At 41.0% G+C, this 23,395-nt stretch overlaps 1 protein-coding gene across 3 annotated transcripts in view; it reads right to left on the reverse strand.

The window, feature by feature from the left end:
• The window catches only part of BRCC3 (BRCA1/BRCA2-containing complex subunit 3), a 47,454-nt gene extending 24,101 nt beyond the window's left edge, over nt 1–23,353 (reverse strand). For 2 of the 3 annotated variants that reach the window (XM_023193632.3, XM_023193634.1), the window contains exons 1-7: nt 23,091–23,353; nt 22,398–22,414; nt 21,278–21,335; nt 17,409–17,528; nt 15,996–16,083; nt 6,114–6,202; nt 4,394–4,449 (exon numbers count right to left, since the gene is read on the reverse strand). In XM_023193632.3, the coding sequence (XP_023049400.1) occupies nt 4,394–4,449; nt 6,114–6,202; nt 15,996–16,083; nt 17,409–17,528; nt 21,278–21,335; nt 22,398–22,414; nt 23,091–23,213 (551 nt within the window). In that variant the 5' untranslated portion in view covers nt 23,214–23,353. The remainder of the gene's footprint in view (nt 1–4,393; nt 4,450–6,113; nt 6,203–15,995; nt 16,084–17,408; nt 17,529–21,277; nt 21,336–22,397; nt 22,415–23,090) is intronic. The other variant, XM_023193633.2, reaches the window with a different exon arrangement.
• Nucleotides 23,354–23,395: the final 42 nt, after the last annotated feature.

Consider the following 23,395-nt stretch of genomic DNA (forward strand, 5'->3'; position numbering starts at 1 on the left):
TGATATAAATGATGAATTGATGGGTGCTGACGAGTTGATGGGTGCAGCACACCAACATGGCACAAGTATACATATGTAACAAACCTGCACGTTATGCATATGTACCCTAGAACTTAAAGTATAATTTAAAAAAAAAATTTACATACAGAAATAATAGCCTTCAAATATACAAGCAAAAAACAGAGGATGTAATAGAAAAAAAAACATTCACAAAGCAAAAAAGAAGATAAATGCTTAAGAATAAATTTCAGTAAGACATATGCAAAACCTGTATGAGAAAAACAACACTCCTGAAAGACACAAAAGTAGACTACAGCAAATGGAAAGACAGCCAGTGCTCTTGGATAGGATGCAACATCACAATTAATTTATAAATTTAACACAATCTCAATGGAAATATCAAAAGGATTTTATCTGGAGCTAGACAAGTTGATAGTAAGGTTCACATGAAAAACCAAACATGTAAGAATAGTCAGGGTCTTAGACGGGCATGGTGGCTCAAGCCTGGGCACACGCCTGTAATCCTAGCACTTTGGGAGGCCGAGATGGGCAGATCACCCAAGGTTGGGAGTTTGAGACCAGCTTGGGAGTTCGAGACCAGCTTGGGCAACATGGTGAAACCCTGTCTCCACTAAAAATACAAAAATTAGCTAGGCATGATGGCACGTGCCTGTAATCCCAGCTACTCAGGAGTCTAAGACAGAATAGCTTGATCCGGGGAGGCAGAGGCTGCTGTGAGCCAAGATCGCACCACTGCACTCCAGCCTGGACAACTGGACGAGACGTTGTCTCAAAAAAATAAATAAATAAAAATAAAAAATAAAAAAAAGAATAGTCAGGGAAACACTGAAACACTGAGAAAAGAAAAGCTACAATGGAGACTAGCCTTACAGATAATAAAACATACAATAAATAAAGCCACTATAATTAATGCAATGGTAACTAAACGGACAGACAGAATAGAAAGTTAAGAAATAGATCCAAGTGAATAGGGAGCTTTCATATATGGTAAAAGGTGCCACGTAAAATTGCTGACATGAAGATAAGCTTCTTTATTATTATTATTATTTTTCCTTGCTCTGTCGCCCAGGCTGAAGGGCAGTGGCACGATCTCGGCTCACTGCAACCTCCACCTCCCGGGTTCAAGCAATTGTACTGCCTCAGCCTCCCAAGTAGCTGGGATTACAGGCAAACACCACCATGCCTGGCTAATTTTTGTATTTTTAGTAGAGATGGGGTTTCACCATGTTGGCCAGGCTGCTCTCAAACTCCTGACCTCAAGTGATCCGCGCGCCTCGGCCTCCCAAAGTGCTGGGATTACAGACATGAGCCACTGTGCCCACCTAACATAAACTTTTTAAACAATGGTTTTGGAACAAGTGGATTGCCATTTAGAAAGAGATAAAATTAGATTCATATATTAGTCTATCTAACAAAATTAACTGTATATAGTTCTGACTTTTGACTTTTTGAACAATGTTGATGTTTCATATACTCTAAAAGGGAAAAAAGTATGGGTTAAAAGAAAATCCCAAAATGGAAAACAAGCAAACAAGAAAACCTGTCTTTCAAATAAATCATATAACCTCACTGAAGTGGTCAGGGGGGAAATAGACTGAATCCAACTAAGTATTTTGAGTATATACTCTTAGGCATATGTCCAAACTCATCAAAATGTATACATTAAATATGTACAATTCTGCATGTTAATTATACCTCAATAAAGCTCAATAAAAAGAACTGTAAACAAATTTTAATCTCTAGTTAGTAGGTAGTAGGTTTGTCTTTCACAGTGATATAGATTAGCAATTCTGAAACTACTTTCTGTATATTCTAGGGATGAGTAACAAACAAAATGTGGCTAGCAGAAGCAAAGCATCTCTCTTTTGAAGGAAAAAGTTGCAAACATGGAAAAGGAGAGTGCTGGAATGAATCTTAAAGTATGGAAATAGAATTAGAGTTATCAGAGGTAAGCTGGAGAAAGTTTCCAAGCTGAAGCGCAGGGAGAATCCCCAGGTAGAGCTTGACAGATGCCAAGTTGAGAAAATGTAGCTGAGACTCTAGGAAGGCCAAGACAGCTTGTGTTTGCAAGGGAAAGTACTGTGGAGGAAAGAGCTGCACAGGAAGAGAACTCTAGAGATCTGTGGAGGGTCCTCTTCAAGTGTTCAGTTGATGACTGGTCTGGACATGCGTGAATAAAATATCCACATTCTAACTATATCATAGTTAGAAAATCATAGAAAATTTCACATCAAGAATAAAGAGAGATACCTAAAAGCTGTCAGAGAGAGGGGAAAAAAATGCCCTACAAAGGCTTATCATCAGTAACACTGGATGTTTAAAAACTTAGGAAGTTACTAGAGAGTCTTTTCCAGCAAAATGACACAGTGAACCAAGAAAGATAACACAAAATCCAGACCACAACGGATCCAACCCAGGAGAATAATGAGGGAAAGTCCCAGGATGTCAGCTGTGCAGTAGGCCTAGAGAAGATACCAGATTAGGGTAAGAGGATAGTGGGTTTCAAGGGAGCAATCCTAGAAAAAGCAAGGATTTCAAATATTTTAATATTACTTCTGAGGACGTAGAGCTCTGGGAGATGATAAAGACAGAAAAATAAGGGGAAAAAGCCACTCGAAACCCCATGTAAAAAACAAAAAGCTATATAAGAAAGGAAGTGGAATCATAGTACACTACACTGCTTGGCTGTACAGGGAATAATCTTTACATAATAATAACAGTATAAACACTTTATTTTCTACTCTCAGAATCAACCATAGACAAAGCACAGAAAATGCAATTATGGTTACAACACAGAACATAGATGCTTACAACTGTGAAAATATAAATGCTTAGGGTAAAACTACAAGTGACGGCAGGGAGCCAAAAAATATTGTCTACTGTCAATTGTTAATAGAATAAATAAGCAAACTTTAACATTAGAAAAGTAACCAACAGAAGAACAAAAAATAGTAACATAACTACATTGAGGACAATGGAGATGGGGTAGTGTAAGTGAGCTAAATCCTCATTTGTGAGAGCAATATAACACAATAATAAAGAAGAATAGAAAACATCCAAAATTGGTAAATCAAGAAAGAACATCATAAGTATATTATTTGGAGATATCAAAGTAACAGAAGAACTAAAAGGAAAATTAGGAGAAAGAAGTGGTTCCATTTGAGGAGTGAAACTATTTATTATAAGCACTTCTGTCCCATTCAATATTTTTATGCATATGCATGTAATAGTGTGGTGAAAATTTTTAAATTTTTAAAATTAATATTTCTTGACTAGGTATTTATCTATTTCTCTTCCACATCTTTACACAAACCGTAGCATACTGTTCTTCTACCCTGCATTTTCCATTTAACAAAATATCTTGGAGATATTTATGTACTACTACCAAGCTTCCTCGTTTTTGTTTTTGTTTTTTTAATGGCTGCACTTTATTCCATTATATGAATGTATTATAATTGAGTTAATCAGTTCTGTACTGATGAGCATCTGATTTTTCCCAATTCTTTGACATTTCAAACAATGCTATAATAATAAATTGATAAATATTACAAGAAAAAAGGTAACACAGTATTTGCTTCTATCTCCCAATTAGACAATGAATTAACATGGCATATAGTAGGTACTCGATTAAGATTTGCTAGTGGCCAGGTGCAGTGGCTGACACCTGTAATCCTAGTATTTGGGAGGCCGAGGCAGGCAGATCACCTGAGGTCAGGAGTTCGAGACCATCCTGGCCAACATGGTGAAACCTCATCTCTCTCTTAAAAACACAAAAATTAGCCGTGTACGGTGGCACATGCCTGTAGTCCCAGCTACTCAGGAGACTGAGGCAGGAGAACTGCATGAACCCGGGAGGTGGAGGTTACACTGAGCCGAGATCACACCACTGCACTCCAGCCTGGGTGACAGAGTGAGACTCTGTCTCAAAAAAAAAAAAGAAAAAAGATTTGCTAATTTAGATTAAGTTGGATTTCAATAAGGAAATGGATCTATGCAAACATTTAAATCAAGTTTATGACGCAGCAAAGACAATAATCTATACAAATCTAGTACTCTGCATGTTCAGTCTTTGATTTATGATTACCAGAGAAAGGAAAAGTAGCAGCTCAGTTAGGGTAAGTGTACAAAAGGAAATGTCAGGCAGGACTGTGGTGATGTAATTACAGTGAAGAGACTGCTCATATGACCCTAGCTTCCTAGGTCCCCAATATCCAAACTGCTAAAGCTCATCTTAGAGCTATAAATGAGTATAAATAAAAATACAGAGTTCTTAGTGTTTTACCAATGAAAGGAATAAAATGAAACAAAACAATAAATTCCCTGAATCGGAGGTTAGCCCTTCAATACACACATAAGTCTCTCTAATACTTACTCTGAACTCTTTTGGGCCTGTATGGATTGGAAGCAAGTGTAGAGTACCCGGCCAGTCTATCAAAGGAAAAAAGAAAGAAAGAAATATCACAAAAAGAAAGATTAATATTGAGAAAGACCCCAAAGGCCCCTCTAGAAGCAGAAGGTTAAAAGAGATTCCAAAGATGGAATATGCCATAAATCAATTTCTGAAAAAGGATCATATGCTCAGTCAACATAAGATGGTCACAACCAAACATCTGCTCATGTAACAAACACAAGAACCAGGAACCTAAGAACCTGAACATTCAAACTGCTATACTGAAAGCTGAGAAACTTATTCAACAACTACTTATGACCGGGCGCGGTGGCTCAAGCCTGTAATCCCAGCACTTTGGGAGGCCGAGACGGGTGGATCACGAGGTCAGGAGATCGAGACCATCCTGGCTAACACGGTGAAACCCCGTCTCTACTAAAAATACAAAAAACTAGCCGGGCGAGGTGGTGGCGCCTGTAGTCCCAGCTACTCAGGAGGCTGAGGCAGGAGAATGGCGTAAACCCAGGAGGCGGAGCTTGCAGTGAGCTGAGATCCGGCCACTGCACTCCAGCCTGGGCGACAGAGCAAGACTCCGTCTCAAAAAAAAAAAAAAAAAAAAAGAAAACAACTACTTATGATGACAATAAATAAATAAATGTATGATTACAAAGTTGAAAGCATATCAAATGATGTATAAAGTTCAAAGTACTGAACTGTAGTGTTTCTGGAAAACTGATTTTATGGAAAATATTAACACAGATTCTGAGAATATAACTAATGCACTAAATAAGACACTATTGGTATTCTTAGCAGAATTCATACCTACAATGTTAAGTAGTAATTTTCTTTTTGTTTGAACTGACACATATTATAACCTCTTGAACATAAAATTCAAACAGAATTCAAATACAGCATGGCAAGACTGGCCACGGATCAAACTGCTTAACCTCTATGAGCTTCTGGGTTGTCAGGGTTACAGCATATTTATATAAAGCACCTAATAAGTACATGCCATACAATAGGTGATAAATGGTAGTTGTTACTATTACTAACCATCAAACTATATTCAGCATCCAACCACTTCTCATTATCTTCACTCTTACCAGCATGACCAAACTTCCATCATCTCTTGTCTAGATTACAGCAATATCTTCCTAACAGGTTTCACTGATGCCATGGATTCCACCCCCACCCTCTGCCCACTGTTCAGTCTACACAGAAGCCAGAGAGATCCCATTAAAACATAAAGTCATCCTCCAGTTACTTCCCAAGTCAGAGTCAAACTCAAGGCCTTACAAGATCTGGACCTCGTTCAGGACAACTAAATGAGTTATCATTCAAACTGGGACACTTCCAAGAGGGAAGGACAGTAGGATAATAGGGTAAAACTGGGACTGATAGAGGCAAACTGGGATGTATGGTCATGGTCTTCCTCAGTCTGCTGCAGCCACACCAACTTCCTTGATGTTTCCTGAACATGCCACACTCACCTTAGGGTCTTTGCACTGGCTATTTCTTCTGTTCTTTCCCCAAGAAATCCACCAGACTTGTTCCCTCACCTTCTTCAGGTCCTGACTCAATGACCCTTTTCATTGAAACCTTTCCTGGCCATCCTATTAAAATTGCAAAGAGATTTTTCTCTACTCTGTGTGTACACACACACACACACCACACACACACACACACACACACGCACACACAATACCTTCGTGTTCTTATCTTCTATGAAACAGGAAAAAATAAGTCCTACAAAGCCTTGATCCATCATCTGGTACATGGCTTGTGTGCGAACATCTGAAAATAAATGAAAATTTAAAAATCTTCTGTCAATAAACTGTGTCTCACAGACTTGAAGATTTAAAGATAACAGTGACATATAATCTCCCTAGGATTCAGATTGTATAGGCAAAACAGGAATATATCCTAAGGACAATGTCAAAGTATAAATGTTTTGCTAGGTTAGGGTAACACTATCGAAAGTCTGCCATTAAATAATAAAACTCATTAATAACTCTAGCCTGCCTAGCCCAAGAGTAGCTCTGCTATGGAATGTGGTATAGAAAGAGAAGTTAAAAATTTCAGTTACCCCAAAACTTGATAATTTCCTCCATGGAGACTCAAAGAAAGGCCCTGGAAGGAGAGAAAGTATTTCCTAGAAAAAGCCTTTTGATGGACAGCTTCTAGGAAAGTAAACATATTTATTAGGCTTGCTACTAAAGAATAGAAGTGTGGAACAATTACGGAGGAAAATCTTACAGGAAGCCATTGTATGGAAGTGGTTGTGATATAAATTCAACATTCCAGAGAGTAGAAACCCCCCCATATGGTTACTTAATTTTTTTCTTATCCATAGGATTCTGCTTGATATGGTTACTGAACTTTTGAAAAGAGATAATAAATAAGCACCAAAGAACAACATTAGAAAGGATTAAAATATTAAATGCCAAAAATGGCCGGGTATGGTGACTCATGCCTATAATCCTAGCACTTTGGGAATCCAAGGCAGGCAGATCACCTAAGGTCGGGACTTTGAGACCAGCCTGACCAACATGGAGAAACCCCTTCTCTACTAAAAATTCAAAATTAGCTGGGCATGGTGGTGCATGCCTGTAATCCCAGGTACTTGGGAGGCTGAGGCAGGAAAATCGCTTGAACCTAGGAGGCAGAGGTTGCAGTGAGCCAAGATCGTGCCGCTGCACTCCAGCCTGGGCAATGAGAGTGAAACTCCAGAGGCTAAATTTAGTCTTCAGACCATTGTTTATAAAGGATACAAAAGATCAGGTGTCACCATGAAACATTGCCGATTACAGTTTCGCCCAATGGCTTACATTCACTTAGTCTGGCAATCTGTTCTTCAACATTCTTTGTGTGTATACCTTTTTGATCTGGATTTTGACTTCTCCCCAGTGTCTTCCTAAGTAAAGACTGACACCAAACAGTACTCAGCAATGAGTACAAAGGGAATTGGCTGAAAATACTGCTAAACATGCATAGCATTGTAAAAATGGTCTCTGTACTGCTATATGACCTTGGTAAAATTCTTGGTACTGTTAAGCCTATTTCCTTATCAGTTAAATGAGAATAAACATCATCCCTTCTCTCACAGGGTTTCTGTAATTTTTAAATTGCAAAATTTTTAACACACATCAAAGGTGCTTCATAAACGTCACTTCCATTCAATTTTATCTATAACCACTGAAAACAACTAGTGTCCCCATCATGTTACCCAAACTGCTTTTTGTGAAGGTCACCAATGATTTATTCTTGGTCTTCCATTTACCTGATCTCAGCTGATCACTCCCTTCTTGAAACAGTCTTCACTTTGCCTCACGTTCCCACTCTTTCTACTTGTCTCTAACTTCCTGTCTCTGTTGCTGGATCCTTCTCATCTTCCCACTCTCCAAATATTGGTGTGGCCCAGGGTCAGTGTTCAGTCCTTTTGTCTCTCTACCCTCACTCGTTGGGGGATTTCATCTAGTTTTGTGGCTTCAAATCTACACCAACCACTCCCAACTCCTTCCCAACAATCTCCAGTCCCAGACTTTTACTCTGAACTCCAGAACTATAGTTGTCTACCCTGACGCTTCAACTTGGTTTTGTGTGTGTGTGTGTGTGTGTGTGTGTGTGTGTGTGTGTGTGTTTGAGACGGAGTCTCGCTTTGTGGCCCAGGCTGGAGTGCAGTGGCGTCATCTCAGCTCACTGCAAGCTCCGCCTCCCGGGTTCATTCTTCTGCCTCAGCCTCCCGAGTAGCTGGGACTACAGGCGCCGCCACCACACCTGGCCTGGTTGTCTTAAAACAATGTTACCGAGAGTATGTTTCACGTAAGCTCAGTACCTTCGCCCTGGCGCCTGCCAAAGCGAGTCGGCCCTGCCCGTCCACTGGCTACCAAGAGTCCCCGACCTTGGGGCCCCAGAGGCTCAGACTGGCCTTGGTCACCCTCCCAGGGGAGATCCTTGTACCGCCATCTTCCCCCGTGGGAAGGCGTACTCTTCTCGCCGGCGAACCTTCTCCAGGAGGGATCGTTCTGGCACCCCATCCTCATGGATGTACCCGCTCTGACCATTGGCTACCCCTTGGGAGAGTACCTGAGCTCAGAGGGACCCACTGCAGCCACTGCTGCCCGCGAAGAGCTGTCATCCTATGGACGCTCATTCTCATCTCAGCAGCCTTGGACCCTGCACCACTCACTCTTGCCCCTCAGTATCTGCTCAGAAATTCTCTCACGCATTCTGCTTCCCGTCCAGACACAAATCTACTTCTGCTAGCCACCTCTCAGCCTTTCCTGCTCTGAGTGAAAAGCCTACTGGTGCTCTCAGAACAGCCAAAGACTTATTTCAGAAGCCTCCAACAGAGGTATGAGATGCTTTGGGATATACTAGATAAGAACAGCTGCTGCTTGCTGTATGTTTTTGAGTATCGGCTATATAAAGTGGACTGAACCTTCAGAGCCGATTATTTGGCCAGCACTAGGGTAATTCGAGAACAGGGATGGGGGTGCTTTGCAAGAGGCTGCCTGGTTTGAATAGACGACCGCCCATTCAGAGAGGAAGCCAAGAGACTGGGAACGCGTTTCCTCTGGATTTTACAAGCGCTTTAATCCAGTTCTTACACAAGGATCCACCAGATGGTGCTGTGAGCAGGGGCCTCTCTCGGTTTCCTAAAGAAGGGGCCAGCCAGGCGCAGTGGTTCACGCCCGTAATCCCAGCACTTTGGGAGACCAAGGTGGGCGGATCACCTGAGGTCACGAGTTTGCGACCAGCCTGGCCAATGTGGTGAAACCCCATCTCTACTCAAAATGCACAAAAATTAGCCGGGCGTGGTGGCATGGGCCTGTAATCCCAGCTACTTGGGAGGCTGAGACAGGAGAATTGCTTGAGCCCAGGAGACGGAGGTTGCAGTGACCTGAGATGGCGCCATTGCACTCCAGCCAGGGCAAGGAAGGGAGGGAGGGAAGACAGGGGGGGAAGGGAGGGAGGGAGGAATGGAGGAAGGAAGGCAGGGCGGGCGGGCAGGTGGGGTTCTCTACAAGACTGGGTACACAATGCGGACATCTCATGCATGTTGCTGGGAAAAGTCACTCCAGACACTGTGTTTTCTCTCGGACATGCCTTCTGACCAGATATGGCCTCCTTAAAGGATACAGATGCCATTGTGACCAGCATGAAGTTTCCCAGTGGGGCAGCTGTTAGCTTGGACGTCAGCCAGCACTGGACAGACAGCTGTGACCACAGACGGGAGGTTCATGATTCCCAAGGTGTGCTGTGGATGAATAATCAGAATCCCTTGGGCATGACCAGGCAGGGTACGTCCTATCCCTCTGTTCCCAGACCCAGGCTGGCCGCTCCCAAAACTCATATTGAGAGCGCTTCAGACATTTTGTCTGAAGAACCCTTAAAGGGAAAGAACCTCCTGAATCACCAAAAATCATATTGAGAGCGCTTCAGACATTTTGTCTGAAGAACCCTTAAAGGGAAAGAACCTCCTGAAATCACCAAAGAGCAGTTCCTCAGAGTCATTCAGGTAGCTGTCATGGCAAAGCAGTCTTGGGGGAAACAGGCAGCTATGGACCTACCCAGCAAATTGTTAAAGATCTCCGTGGTCAAGACAGAAACTCTGTAAACTGCCCCAAGGCTCAAGCCAAGACCCTGCCTGAGATCCGATTGCCTGTTTCACTTCTCCCTGTTACTGAGAGAGGGAGATGGAACCTTCTGGTGACATTATCCTCACCGGAAATTAAGAAAGGAAAGCAATAGGAAACCATGTATGTTTCATTACTGGTGTAACCAAACCCTTCAGGATGTGACTTCAGACCCAGGGACAAAAAGTTGGAGGTTGTTTATCTGTTTTCTGTTGAACTCAGGCCTGGTACACAAGAGATGCTCTTTTGGTCACAGTTTCCTCTGGTTGGGTCTCTCAGGAAGAAAGTAGGTCAGGGATTGGACCACGTAAACTGACCTGGAAACCAGTGGTTTCAGCTTTTCTGTATGGCAAGTACAGCAGAGGGCTGGTTAAGCTGTTAGACTAAATGTCACAGGCATGCAGCAGGCTGCAGGTTGTACTGGGCCCCTTTGTGGGTATTTAAGAACCAGTTTTCTTGAAGAATCTGTGATTTTGTGCACTGTGATATTACACAGCACCATTCCTAAGAAATATGATGAAATAACCATATGTAGTATTAAAAACTCATTTTATTATTCTTGCCTGAAATAGACATTCTCTTTTAATGTCTCTTTAATGTCCCCAAGGGGACATGGAAACATTTCAGAAATAGGCCTTCTCATTTCCTTTTAGGAGCTACGTGGTGAAAATGTTTAAGAGACAAGGTCTTGCTTTGTCGCTCAGGCTGGCTCACGGTGGTACAATCACAGCTCACTGCCACCTCCAACTCCTGAGCTCAAGGGTTCCTCCCACCTTAGCCTCCTGAGTAGGTGGAAATACATGCATGCATTACCACACCTGGCTAATTAAAACAAAAAATTTAAGAGACAGAGGCTCACCATCTTGCCCAGAATGGACTTGAACTCCCAGGTTGAAGCAATCCTCCCAGCTCAACCTCCCAAAGTGCTGCAATTACAGGCATGAGCCACCACACCTGGCCTATCCTACTTTAAAAAAACTTTTTAGGGCCTGGCGTGGTGGTTCACACCTGTAATCCCAGCACTTCGGGAGGCTGAGGCGGGTGGATCACAAGGTCAAGAGATCAAGACCATCCTGGCTAACACAGTGAAACCCCATCTCTACTAAAAATGCAAAAAATTAGCCGGGTGTGGTGGCGAGTGCCTGTAGTCCCAGCTACTCAGGAGGCTGAGGCAGGAGAACTGCATGAACACGGGAGGTGGAGCTTGTAGTGAGCCGAGATCGTGCCACTGCATTCCAGCCTGGGCGGCAGAGCGAGACTCCCTCTCAAAACAAAAACAAAAACAAAAAAAAACTTCCTGTTTTCTCTATTAAAGTGGGAAGCAATGTTAAATAACATTGCTGAACGTGAAAGCAGAAATGGGGAATTCAGAGATTTGAAAATGAAAGGGTTTGCCTTTGCAGAAAGTAGGAGCATACTGATCAGAGACACCATGGAACTGCACAGCTTCACAATTGCGGAATTGGCTTTGCAGATATTATTACAAATTGGCATGGACAAGTCCTCAGTATCTGTTCAACAAATGGACAAGCTGAGAAGAGGCTTGTTATCACCTCTTCCCATTTGACTCACATTTGTTAATTCTGCCTCATCAGCGGCATGAAAATGTTAGTGTGAGGCAGAGAAATCACGCACGTCCTGATGGGAGATGCTGAGAAAGGCCTAGCACCACGTGCCAAAAGTGCGTAACCTGAATCTAGTCATAAGCAAACAGCAGACATGGAGCAATAGTCCATCTCCTAAAATGTCTATGTCATGAAAGAGGAAAACAAGTCTAAGGAGCTGGTCCAGAGGAAAGGAGACTAAAGTGACATGAAGGCTAAATGCCATGCATGATCTGAGATTGGATCCTGGATCGGAAAGAAAAAAACTGCCATAAAGGACAATATTGAGTTAACTGGCAAAATGTGAATAAGTTCTGTGTAGTTTGTACAATAAGATTGTATTTATTAAATGTGCTTATTTTGACAATTGCACGGTGGTTATGGAAATAAATAACCTTAATCTTGAGAAATACACAATCAAGTATTTAAAGGTAAAGGAGCATCATGTCTGCAACTCACTCTCAAATAGCATGTGTGCACATGTGCATGTGTGTATGCTGGAGAGGGAGGGAGAATATAATCAAGCAAATGCAACCAAAGGTTAACAACTGTTGCATCTGGTTCTTCATACTATTCTTGAAATTTTTCTGTAAGACCAAAATTCTTTTAATATGAAATTTTAAAGTCTTTGTATGTGTGCTTGTCCTACCTCACCCTTGCTTTTGTTCATTGTCCCCTCCACTGCCAACCTCAACCCAAGGCCAACTCACTTTATGTTCTTTTGAAGGAATGAATACATTCTGAAAGTGGATTATCAAGTTCTTCTATTTCAACTAGTTTCCCTTCCTTACATGTAAAACTTTATCCTGTGTACATGAGTGTTGCTATGGTAAGGCACATAATTCAGTCTCATTACAGTTTCCTTAGTTACTGCGCCTTTTGTTGTAGAATGAATGACCTATCTTCTCTCACTTACCCTTTAGCTTATGATGGCAGGTCTTTATTTTCCCCATACAGCTTAACCTAGCTTGTTAGTTTTTGTTCAAGTCTTTAGGTTTGCAGCTTGTCTTTAATAAAAGACAATCTTATTCTTCTTTTTTCCTAATCCCAAGGCTTTATTTTTATAGGTGCTTCCCCTGTTAATACTTACAAGCACAAATGTTCTATATGGACGACATCTCATTTCTTCTTTATCATGTTACTCATTGTTTTCCTTTAAGTACTCTGTTTTCCCCTCAACAAAATCATTAAGGTCTAGGACAGCAGGAGCCATGACCTTATTATTCCATACAGGTATCCAGTAAATTTCCTGAAGAATCGTTTTATGGAATGATCCCTTTAAATTATGTTCAAAGCACTGTTACCTAGCCCACTGGAACTTAACCTAATTGCACTAATTACCTTATCATAAAAAGCACTGAAATGGTCACATCACTCTCCCTCACCAACTAAAATTATACCTTTCTTTTAACAGAAAAAAAGATTTCACTCTTTCTCACTTGCCATTCTTTGCCATAGCTTGGAATTCTTTTCCTGTTAAAGGTAGTTAAAGTTTTTATTCATTGCTCACTTTTTCTGCGGTTTGCAATACAGTGCCTCTGTTAGACTCAATTCTTTTTTTCCCATTTGTTTACTTTCTTAAATGTTAGTTTTAATTGACAAATCATAATTGCATACATTTATAAGGTACTACTTCTTAAAAGGCTGTTTGGAGATGAGTGTGAATGCCAGCTCAGTTGGGCAATTATTTTTCTTTAGTTGTACCCATAGTTTCATTACTGTACTTTTTCTTTTTTGAGACAGAATCTCACTCTTGTCGCCCAGGATGGAGTGTAGTGGTACAATCTCAGCTCACTGCAACCTCCATCTCCCAGGTTCAATTGAATTCTCCTGCCTTAGCCTCCCCAGTAACTTGGATTACAGGCACCTGCCACCATGCCTGGCTAATTTTTACATTTTTAATAGAAACAGGGTTTCACCTTGTTGGCCAGGCTGGTCTCCAACTCCTGACCTCAAGTGATCTGCCTACCTCATCCTGCCAAAGTGCTGGGATTACAGGCGTGAACCACTATGCCCAGCCTGTAAATATTTTTGAGATCTCAGGTGAGAGACTTGATGTGTCCTCATTGTTAATCCTTTGAATATTGTCTGCCCTTCAATATAGATATTTCATACACTCTCTCCATGTCCTTGAGAGTTTTACAAATAAATGCTTTGGTGTATTTCTTTTCTTGTTCATTTTATAGGTGAACAGCTACCATGGTAAGTGTTGGACAAGGTGTTGTATACATGATTTCATACACTGCTCCTAACAACTCTGAGACTATGTTCTTTTCTGACAGAGAGGAAACTAGAGAGGCACAGACAAGTTAAAATATTTTCTCAACTGGTAAGTGACTGAAACAAGATGCTAACACAGACCTAGTCCCCAACTAAATCAAAGCTGGTATTTTCAACCCTCACGCTGTGGTAACTCTCTAAACTTTCTTTACACATAGCCTTTATTGCATATTCTAATACTTGTTCAGGTAGGATCTCTACACTCTGGACTCCAAATCTATTTTGTCTTGAATTATGGAGCACAGGCTCCTTAATCATTTCATAATTTAGAGTTGATTTTTTTCAGTTACTTTCTGCAATATCCCTTTTTTTTTCTAACTGCTATAAAGATTGAAATGTTCCCACTACTGCTACATTACAAACACCTACCTGGGTTCTTGTTTAATGGCTCAGATCTTCTCCCCTGAGAGAATTCAATTATTCTCTGAACTCTGAAACTTTCTGGGTGCTCTGCTTCAGATACTTATAAGGTTTTTTTCCTTAAATTCGTAGGGAATTTCTTTTTACCACCAAATTTTATGTATTTATTTCCCACTGTAACTTATTACCATAGTGAAAATAACTGTTCAGTAACATATGTGTCAAACTTTTCTTCATTAGTAGTTGGTACTTCATTCTTTCTGGCTGATGGCACTACCATGGGAAAAATTTTAGGCCAATCTGATTTCAGTGTTGACAGTGACAGGAAAACAAATCAGACACTGAATTTTTTCAGTGACATTAAGGCTTTACAGGAACAGATTAATAGCTATAAAAACAACTTTATTGGGACATCAGTGAGCCAATTAAAGAATCTGAATAAGGTCTGTAATTTAAATAATAGTATTATATGAATGTTAATTTCCCAGTTTTTATAAATGTACCATGGTTATGTAAGAGAATTTCTTTGTGTTTAGGAAAATTCATAATGCAGAGTAGGGGTAAAAGGTACCATGTCTGCAACTTAGTCTAATACTTCAGGAATATACATATATGTATATACATATATGTAAAAGAGAATGATACAGCAAATGTTGCAAAATGTTAAAATTTGGCAAATCTGGGAGAAGGTAGATCTGTCATCTCCCTTATTCTAAATCAGTATTAAACTGGGGGTGTTCAACAATATCCCCACCTAACACCTACTCCCAGAGGTTGTCACAGTAGGTCTGAGTTACGGTCTAGGAAAGATTAATTTGGGGCAGGCACATTTTATAAAAGCTTTCTCAGGTGATTCTGAGAAACATCCTCACCCACCCAAGACTGAGAATTAATACTGTATTTCTTAGGACCACTCGTGTTTCATTAAAGTCTGGGACTGTACCACTGATGAATTTTTGCCATTCGTATCACAGCATAAACGAATTTAGAACTTGCTATCATCAAGTCAAACCCATATGACTAGTACTAGCACAGTGGGAAGAGCAGACTTGGCAGTCAGACCTGGGTTCTAACCTCAGCTCTGCCACTTAATTCATGTGAGTCTTTGTTTACTCTTCTGTACAATGGGGGTAAGATCTCTAACTCACAGGTTGCCACAAGGATTGGAGAAGAAAACATTTGTAAACCATTAGCACATAGTTAAGTGCTTGTGAATATTAGTTCACTCTCCCCAAGTTACTTTCCTCCTTTCTGGAGAGGCAGATACGGACAAAAAAAAAATTATTCTCAAAAAGGGGTAAAGGTAGAGAGAAAGCAATTTAGTTACATTACACCGATTAGAAGGGTAAAGATGTATATTGAGAGCCCCAATGGACTATACGTAAACAGCAACTGTAAAAATCAATTTTGCAAATTTTGCCCTTTAAGTCTGCAGAATGGGAGTGTCCTGGACAGTAATGATATTCAGCAATCAGCAATTTTCAGTTAACAGTTTAATTTTTTATATCAACTGACAGACTTATTAAAAACAATCAATATGACATAAATCATTACTTTTAATACATAACAAAATAAATCAAAATAGTGACATCTGCTTAAGGACAGTCGAATTTTGGTTTAAAATAACCATACCCTATGTAATGGAGAAGGAAACATGATATTAATTTCTGAGAACAATAAACATTGCAACCCCATGATACTCACCGACATGTGAAGGCCAAACAGTTATATGAGGATGGGAATGATACCAGCCCACAACTCTCATGGGGCGGCCTGTCAGTTCAGCCAACCTGTGTGTCTGTCAAGGTCCTTTCAAAATGTGGGAACAAAATTTTCTAATGCTAATAAGGGCTCAGAAAACACCCTGAAGTTTAAAATAAGCTTATTGCAATTTAATGGCAACGAAAGAATGAAATAAGGTTAATGCTGAGTTTTCCATAACGCCCATTTAAAGCCAAAATTTTTTAAACTAGAAACCATATGGTTTCCAATGCCGTATATAGTTACATCCTCAAGTTTCATTTAGCTGATGTTTGATCACTTGAATCATTACCACTGTGATATCTGAAAAGCTCTTCTAAATCGTCAGAAGTTGTCACTTTCAAGACTGCTGCTATTATCCTGTAAAATGCTGATTAGTTTTCCTCCAAATTATTTATATTAAAATAATCCTTTTTATACAACTAAGTCTGATAAACAATATTTCTAAGATATATTTTCAAGTTTTCAAATGACAAGAGAAACTACTTAACTTCTCTTAGCCCATTTCTTCAGTTGCAGACTGAGGCAGGGAAATAATGTTTCAGAGCAGTGAAGAGTAAATGCAATAATCCACACACAGTGTTTAGCGTAGTGCCTGGCAAACAACTAGTAAGTGCTTAACAAATAGTAATTGCAGCTGAAGTTTGCAGGGCAGAGGACCACAGAGGAGAGCTGCAGAGACAGCCTGCATATCCGCACTTGAGGGTCCCACTTGAGCATTCAACAGATCACTGATGAGCGGAAGGATGTGAGGAAACTACCAGAAGCCAGGGAAAGGATCCCTCAAGAAAACAAAAGCGGGATGGGGATCAGCTTCATATTCACTCATGAGGCGCTAGTCAGGGCACTCAGTAACATACTGAAATAAATCACAGGAAACAAATGCCCCATTTTATCATTTTGGGGTTATATTTAACATGAAACATTGCATTCAGTTCCTAGCATTGCATTTTTTGAAAGGAAGTCACAAAGGAGAATCTCTCAAGAGGATAGAGACCAAGGTAGTAAATGGCCTAGAAATTAAATGATACTAGGAAAACTGGAAGGAAGGGCAGGGAGGAATGGAGAGAAGACTAGGGAGGAAGATGGAGGGGACTCCACACAGAGTTCATTGTCACAGTGATTGACCCTGACATCTTTTGGCATTTAGGAGCAGGAATGTCAGAAAATTTCTAATTCTTCCAATAAAACCCACTCAAAAGAAGAAAGAGAGAGAAATTCTAATAACCAAACAATTGGATCTAAGGGAAGAAAATTTGTGAAACCACCTAAAGTAGGATGATTGCAGCAAGCAAGCAGCAATGTGGCTCAGGAACCCCAGAGCACATAAAAGCTTCTATCGACCAGTAAGGATATCTCTGCCTCTGTTGAAGCTGCAGACAGCTGCTCTGGAGAAATTTCTACTCGGTCCTTCCTCTTATCAGAACGTCGTAAGATGATGACAGAATGAATGTGAACAATTCTGACAGCATCAACCTAAAGGAAAATCCACAGAAATGGTTACTTATGGCTCTCTCCAATAACGCATCCTCCTTCAACTACAGAATTTCATTTTATTATAATATGAGATAAAATATTCCATTTTAGAAAACTGGCACTTTTCTCATGAATAATGAAATGTTTCAAATAAAAGACACCCAACCTCAATATATACATTTCAGACACAAAAATTTAAAATATATATGCTAATATTTAGATCAAGGAAGGACTTTTGGAATGATCAACCAGTAATTATTTGACTTACAACTATGTACAAAACACTGTGTCACACAAAGGAATATAAATCAAAGGTTTCAATGTGCTAACGACATGGTTGAGTGGCAAGTTGTCATTCATGAAACTCCACTAAGATAATGTAGTAAGTCAATGCCATAGGACCTGATATGGCTGGGCTCTATGTCCCTACCCAGATTTCACCTCAAATTGTAAACCCCACATATCACGGAAGACACCTGGTGAAAGGTGATTGGACTGTAGGGGTAGATTTCCCCCACACTGTTCTCATAATAGTGTGAGAGTGAGTTCTCAGGAGATCTGATGGTTTAAAACTGTGGCACTTCCCCCCTTTACTCTCTCTCTCTCTCTCCTACCACCATGTAAGATGTGCCTTGCTTCTCCTTCACCTTCCGCCATGATTATAAGTTTCCTGAAGCGTCCCCAGCCATGTGGAACTGTGAATCAATTAAACCTCTTTTCTTTATAAATTACCCAGTCTCAGGGAGGTTTTTTTTTCTTTTTTTTTTTTTTTTTTTTAAGACACAGTCTCACTCTGTTGCCCAGGCCGGAGTGCAGCAGTGCAATCTCAGCTCACTGGAACATCTGCCTCCTGGGTTCAAGCGATTCTCCCACCTCAGCCTCCCCAGCAGCTGGGATTACAGGCACATGCCACCACGCCTGGCTTTTTGTATTTTTTGGTAGCCAAATTGGCTAGGCTGGTCTCAAACTCCTGACTTCAGGCCCGCCTCGACCTCCCAAAGTGCTGGGATTACAGGCATAACCCACCGCATCCGGCCTCGGAGAGTTCTTTATAGTGTGATAACAGACTAATACAGGAGCTCAGAGGAAAGAACTCACTTACATTAGAAAAGTAATCTTTTACATAAGCAGGATATGAATCTAAAAAAGAAAAAATCTTCACAGAAAAGGCAGACAAGTGTATCTATTCCTTGATTACTGTGGGAAGTGGGGGGAACAGATTTCTACAGGTGCCAAATGGAAGTAGTAAAGTGTGAATGAGGTGTCTGGGAGACAACTTGGCCAACTGATTTAGATACAGAACTTGAGGTGAAATGGCAGATGGCAAGGCTAAGAAAGTTGGAGTGAGAATGTACAAGACCTGAAATGCCAAGCCATAATTTGCAGGATGAACTCAAAGGAAAAAAATTATTTCAGATAAACTGTAGATGAAGTAACAATGAAGTACTGGGCTAAGCAGATGGCAGAGATGGAAGAAACAGATTTGAGACCCATTAAAAAGAATGAATCTACAACATTTGGTAGCTTATGGACCATGGGTGATGGTAGACAGGAAACAGTCAAAGATGACTCTAAAGTTTCAAGGTTGAAACTAGGTAGAAGATGTGAGGCAGATCTAAGTTTAGAAAGGGTCAGGAAGGAAAGAAGAGCTTGTTTTCAGATGAGATAATCTGGGATGAGAGATATACAATATGGCAATTTTTAGCAGGCAAGTGGGATTATAGCTTAGACTCAAACAGAATCAATGCAGGAATCAATAAAGCGTTTATGAGTGGACAAAAAAGGTGTGGAGACAGGGAGCAGAGGTCTTGGCCTGAATCAAGGGGAGTGGCCACATTTAGTGTGGGGAAGAACAAGAAGGGCCAGGGAAGAAGACAAAGAAGGCAAAACCAGAACAAGGAAATGGTACAAGAGTTTCAGGGGAAAGAGTGGGCTTAACATTATCAGATGTTGAAGGGACAAGGGTGAAATCTGAGAGGAGGCCTTTGAAATCAGCTATAGATTTTCACTGTGCAACAGGTCTGATTTCAGATGTGCAGCAAGTATGAAATACACATGGACTTCAAAGACAACACAAAAGAGAAAAAAGAAATGTAAAATATCTCAACATTTCTTAATATTCACTACATATTAAAATAATAATCCTTCATATACTTAGGTTAAATAAAATATACCCTTCAAATTAATTTCATTTATTCCTTTTTACTGTGATTACTAAAAAATTTAAAATTATGTATATGGATCACATTTGTGGCTCACATTATATTTCTTTTTTTTGTGGTTTATTTTTGTTTTTCAACTAAATACTCCACTTAAAAAAATGATCACACTGGATTTTTTTTTAAAGTGTTTACCGCTAATAAGACACATTTTTAATATTAGTACACAGAAAGGCTAAAAATAAAAGGATAAAAAATACACTATGCAATACTAAAAAGGTAGGTTAACTAATAAAGTTTAATACCTAATTTAGACAGTAAAAACTGACATAAAACTCAAGACGAGGGCATGAAATCTTGAATAATAAAATTACATTATTAAGATTTGGAATGTATCATAGTAACTGATGCCTAGGGTGAATTGTTTCTTTCTCTCTTTCTTACTTTAGTCAGAGATTTCAGTGCCTAAGAGGAATGAGTAATTTTTAATGCATAGACAGAGGAGGAAGAGGAGTCCACAAATGACTGTGGGAAGGGGGAAACAGGAATAAAAGGAATACAGCAAAACCAACAGAAACCCATGAGAGTTCAGAGATTCAAGGAGAAAGACTAAGATAAGCACCAGGAAATAATCCACCGAAGGTAGAATTAGAAACCAAACCTCAGTGGGTTTGACTGGGGAAGGTGAAGACAGAGTAGTAATCGTAGCCCATTCTTTTAAGAAGTCAGGCTATTAAAGGAAGGATATAAGAGTAGTGACTACAGGAAGATACAGGATTAAGAAGTAGCTTTCCTTTCTGAAAACGAGAGTAATTTAAGCATATTTTTATCCTAAGAGAAAAGAACCAGGTGACAGGGAAAACACCCAGAAAAGAGACAGAACATTGATAAACAAGGTCTCTGAAGAAGCTGCAGCTTTGGATAGGAAGAGGACTTATTTCTTTGATATGTGAAGAGATGCAAAGTGATGAAGGTGAAATTTGTATAAGTAGATGAAGCTGTGGCCTGATAACCTGGTGGGAAGAGGGGGAAATAATTCATTTTTATTGTATTTTACAAAAGCATCAGTCTGACAGATTGGGGAAAACAATAACCAGTCCTATACCACGATTAAGTGAGAAGCATTACGCTAGACCATCAAGGCTAGAGCATGCCAAAAAAGGTGGTGTAGGAGTGTGGATAAGAAAAAAGTCAAGGTAGACTAAGAAGTATGATGCTATGGTTAGTTTGCTTGTTTAAGAAGAGAGGGTTGCATGAGTAGATGCTGGAATTCGGGATAAAGAGGTAATAGTGATGTGAACCACATGCCAAAGTCTCAAGGAAAGTGGGAGAAGGGCCAGAAAACAGGCAGTGACAGCAAGGAGAGCAGCAAGAGGGTGGTACTGACAGTGATTATTAATCTTGATCAAGTAGAGACAATTTGCTACAAAGAACAGAAAATTAGGTCGGATTCCTAGTGAGTAGATTCTGATTTTACTAGAAAGAATATCTCATCCAGCCAGAAACCGCATATTCTGCCTGAGATCACTGGATTATAGAAATCTTTCCCCAACTGCAAGTTTCCATCATGCAAAATTTTAGCACACATACCTTTTCAGCAACTGTGCGCATTTCAGTTCCAGTATATGCAAATTTGGAGTCACTCCTACTGGGAATAAATCAGAAAAAAAAAAAAGGAAGTGGGGTTTGGAATATAAAAAGGAATTAAAGCAAAATAACAGGATTAACTGTTTTCACAATGAAATCTTAGCAGAGACCAAAGAAGAGGAGGGAAACTGAATTGAGACTAGAGCTGCACTCTCTATATCTGTTAGAAGCAATCTGGGAGACATGCACAAGTGGCTGAGTGTATAAAGTTATCACAGACAAAGCTGAATTCCTGGAATCCTGGGAATTAAGGAGGTGGGCTTGAGAAGTACACTATGTTATGATGTGAAGTTTAAATTAAAACATTACCTAAAGGTTTCACCATGTCAAACATTGAAGCTACTGGGGATCTCTGAGATCACTGAGGTCCATCAGGAGGAAAGGCAATGTCACTGTCAATTTACGTGAAGGAATGGATCAACAGGGGGAAATGCCTCTAAACGTATATGCTCTCTGTCACAAAGAAAATTCCTGATATCTCACTGGCATTTAAGAGGAGACAGAACATGAAATACACCAAGCAAGGCCAGGCGAGGTGGCTCATGCCTGTAATCCCAGCACTTTGGGAGGTCGAGGTGGGCAGATTGCTTGAGCCCAGGAGTTCGAGACCAGCCTGGTCAACATGGTGAAACCCTGTCTGTACAAAAAATAAATAAATAAATAAAAAGCCGGGTGTGGTGGCGGGCACCTGTAATCTCAGCTATTCGAGAGGCTGAGGCATAAGAATCACTTGAACCTGGGAGGCCGAGGTTGCAGTGAGCCGAGATCGTGCCATTGCACTCCAGCCTGGGCGACGGAGCGAGACCCTGTGTCACCCCTAAAACCCAACAATTATGATAATCCTTATTAAGATGTTTATCCCATATCTCAACTCAATAGGAGGTAAGGCAGAAACCAAAGTTCAAGGTTGGGGTGGAACTCAAATTGCATCGAGAGAGCCCCGGAGCGATAATGGTAATTAATTTAAGACACGATCCGGACACAATACTGTCAAAGTCGCCATAATTTTGAGTTAACAATTACTTAGAGATTATAAGATATGAGTAAACAGATACGGTCTTACCTTGGATCATCGTTCAACTAGAGTGGGAAAAAGCAGAAAACATTATTGATCACATTACGTTTGTTTGACGTATATATATGCAGATTATTTGACAATTAGGTCATGTGTTCATGCACACGGTATGAAAGACTGGAGAATTACTTTAGACCCGTAAACAGCTAAACTGTATTTCCTCATCCTCTTTGGCCCCTCCTCAACACAATGCAGCGGAAACTTTTGCTTCCTTCAAGCCTCGCACCTTCTGTTAGGCTCTTCGATACCCTTCAAACGCTTTGGTTGTTATCTCTGCTCCCTAGACGGAAGACTAGGCAAGGCAAGGGGCTCTAACCGTGGTCAGCTGCTGCATCGTAATACCCAGACGTCCTTAATATACTCCAGTGTCTTTTTGACCTGCCTTGCAGTTTTTGGTCAAGGGGGCGAAAAGCGCAGATCTAAAGAGAAGCCCCAGGCTACAGGAGAAAGGGCAAGGCTCCCGGGGCCTGTACATACCGCCGGGGACTCGCAGGAGACTAAACAAGTGTCCGGCGGCCAGAAGAAACGGGGATCCCCGCGACAGAGCTATGTAAAGGGTGTCCAAGGATCTAAATCGAGTATGCCTGTGGCCTCCGCAGCCCTGGGAGCTGCCGGCACCCACCCCTGAGACACACTGGGACTGCTTAGCAGGGTTCTGGACAGGCTAACAGAGCTACTCACCTCCCCTATGCACAGCCCCATCACTTCCTCCTTCTCTGTGCTCAGAGCGTGGTTGAGACAAACGAGGAAAGCGTCAGACTCGAGATGAACCGCCTGCACCGCCTGCACCACCTGCACCGCCATCTTGGCCCGACCCTTCTCACGTCCGCCTCGGGCCCACTTGGTCCTGACCAACCGGGTGCTGCGGCGCAGCCTCCCCAGCGCCCCGCACTCTGCGCTCCGCCCAGGCCTGGCCTTCGGCGCGCGGGTTCCTCGGAGGCGGGGCTTGGGGAGCGGGCGGGGCTGTGGGGGCGGGGCTGTGGGGG

Source organism: Piliocolobus tephrosceles, chromosome 12, assembly GCF_002776525.5.
Source record: "Piliocolobus tephrosceles isolate RC106 chromosome 12, ASM277652v3, whole genome shotgun sequence".
NCBI lineage: Eukaryota > Metazoa > Chordata > Mammalia > Primates > Cercopithecidae > Piliocolobus > Piliocolobus tephrosceles.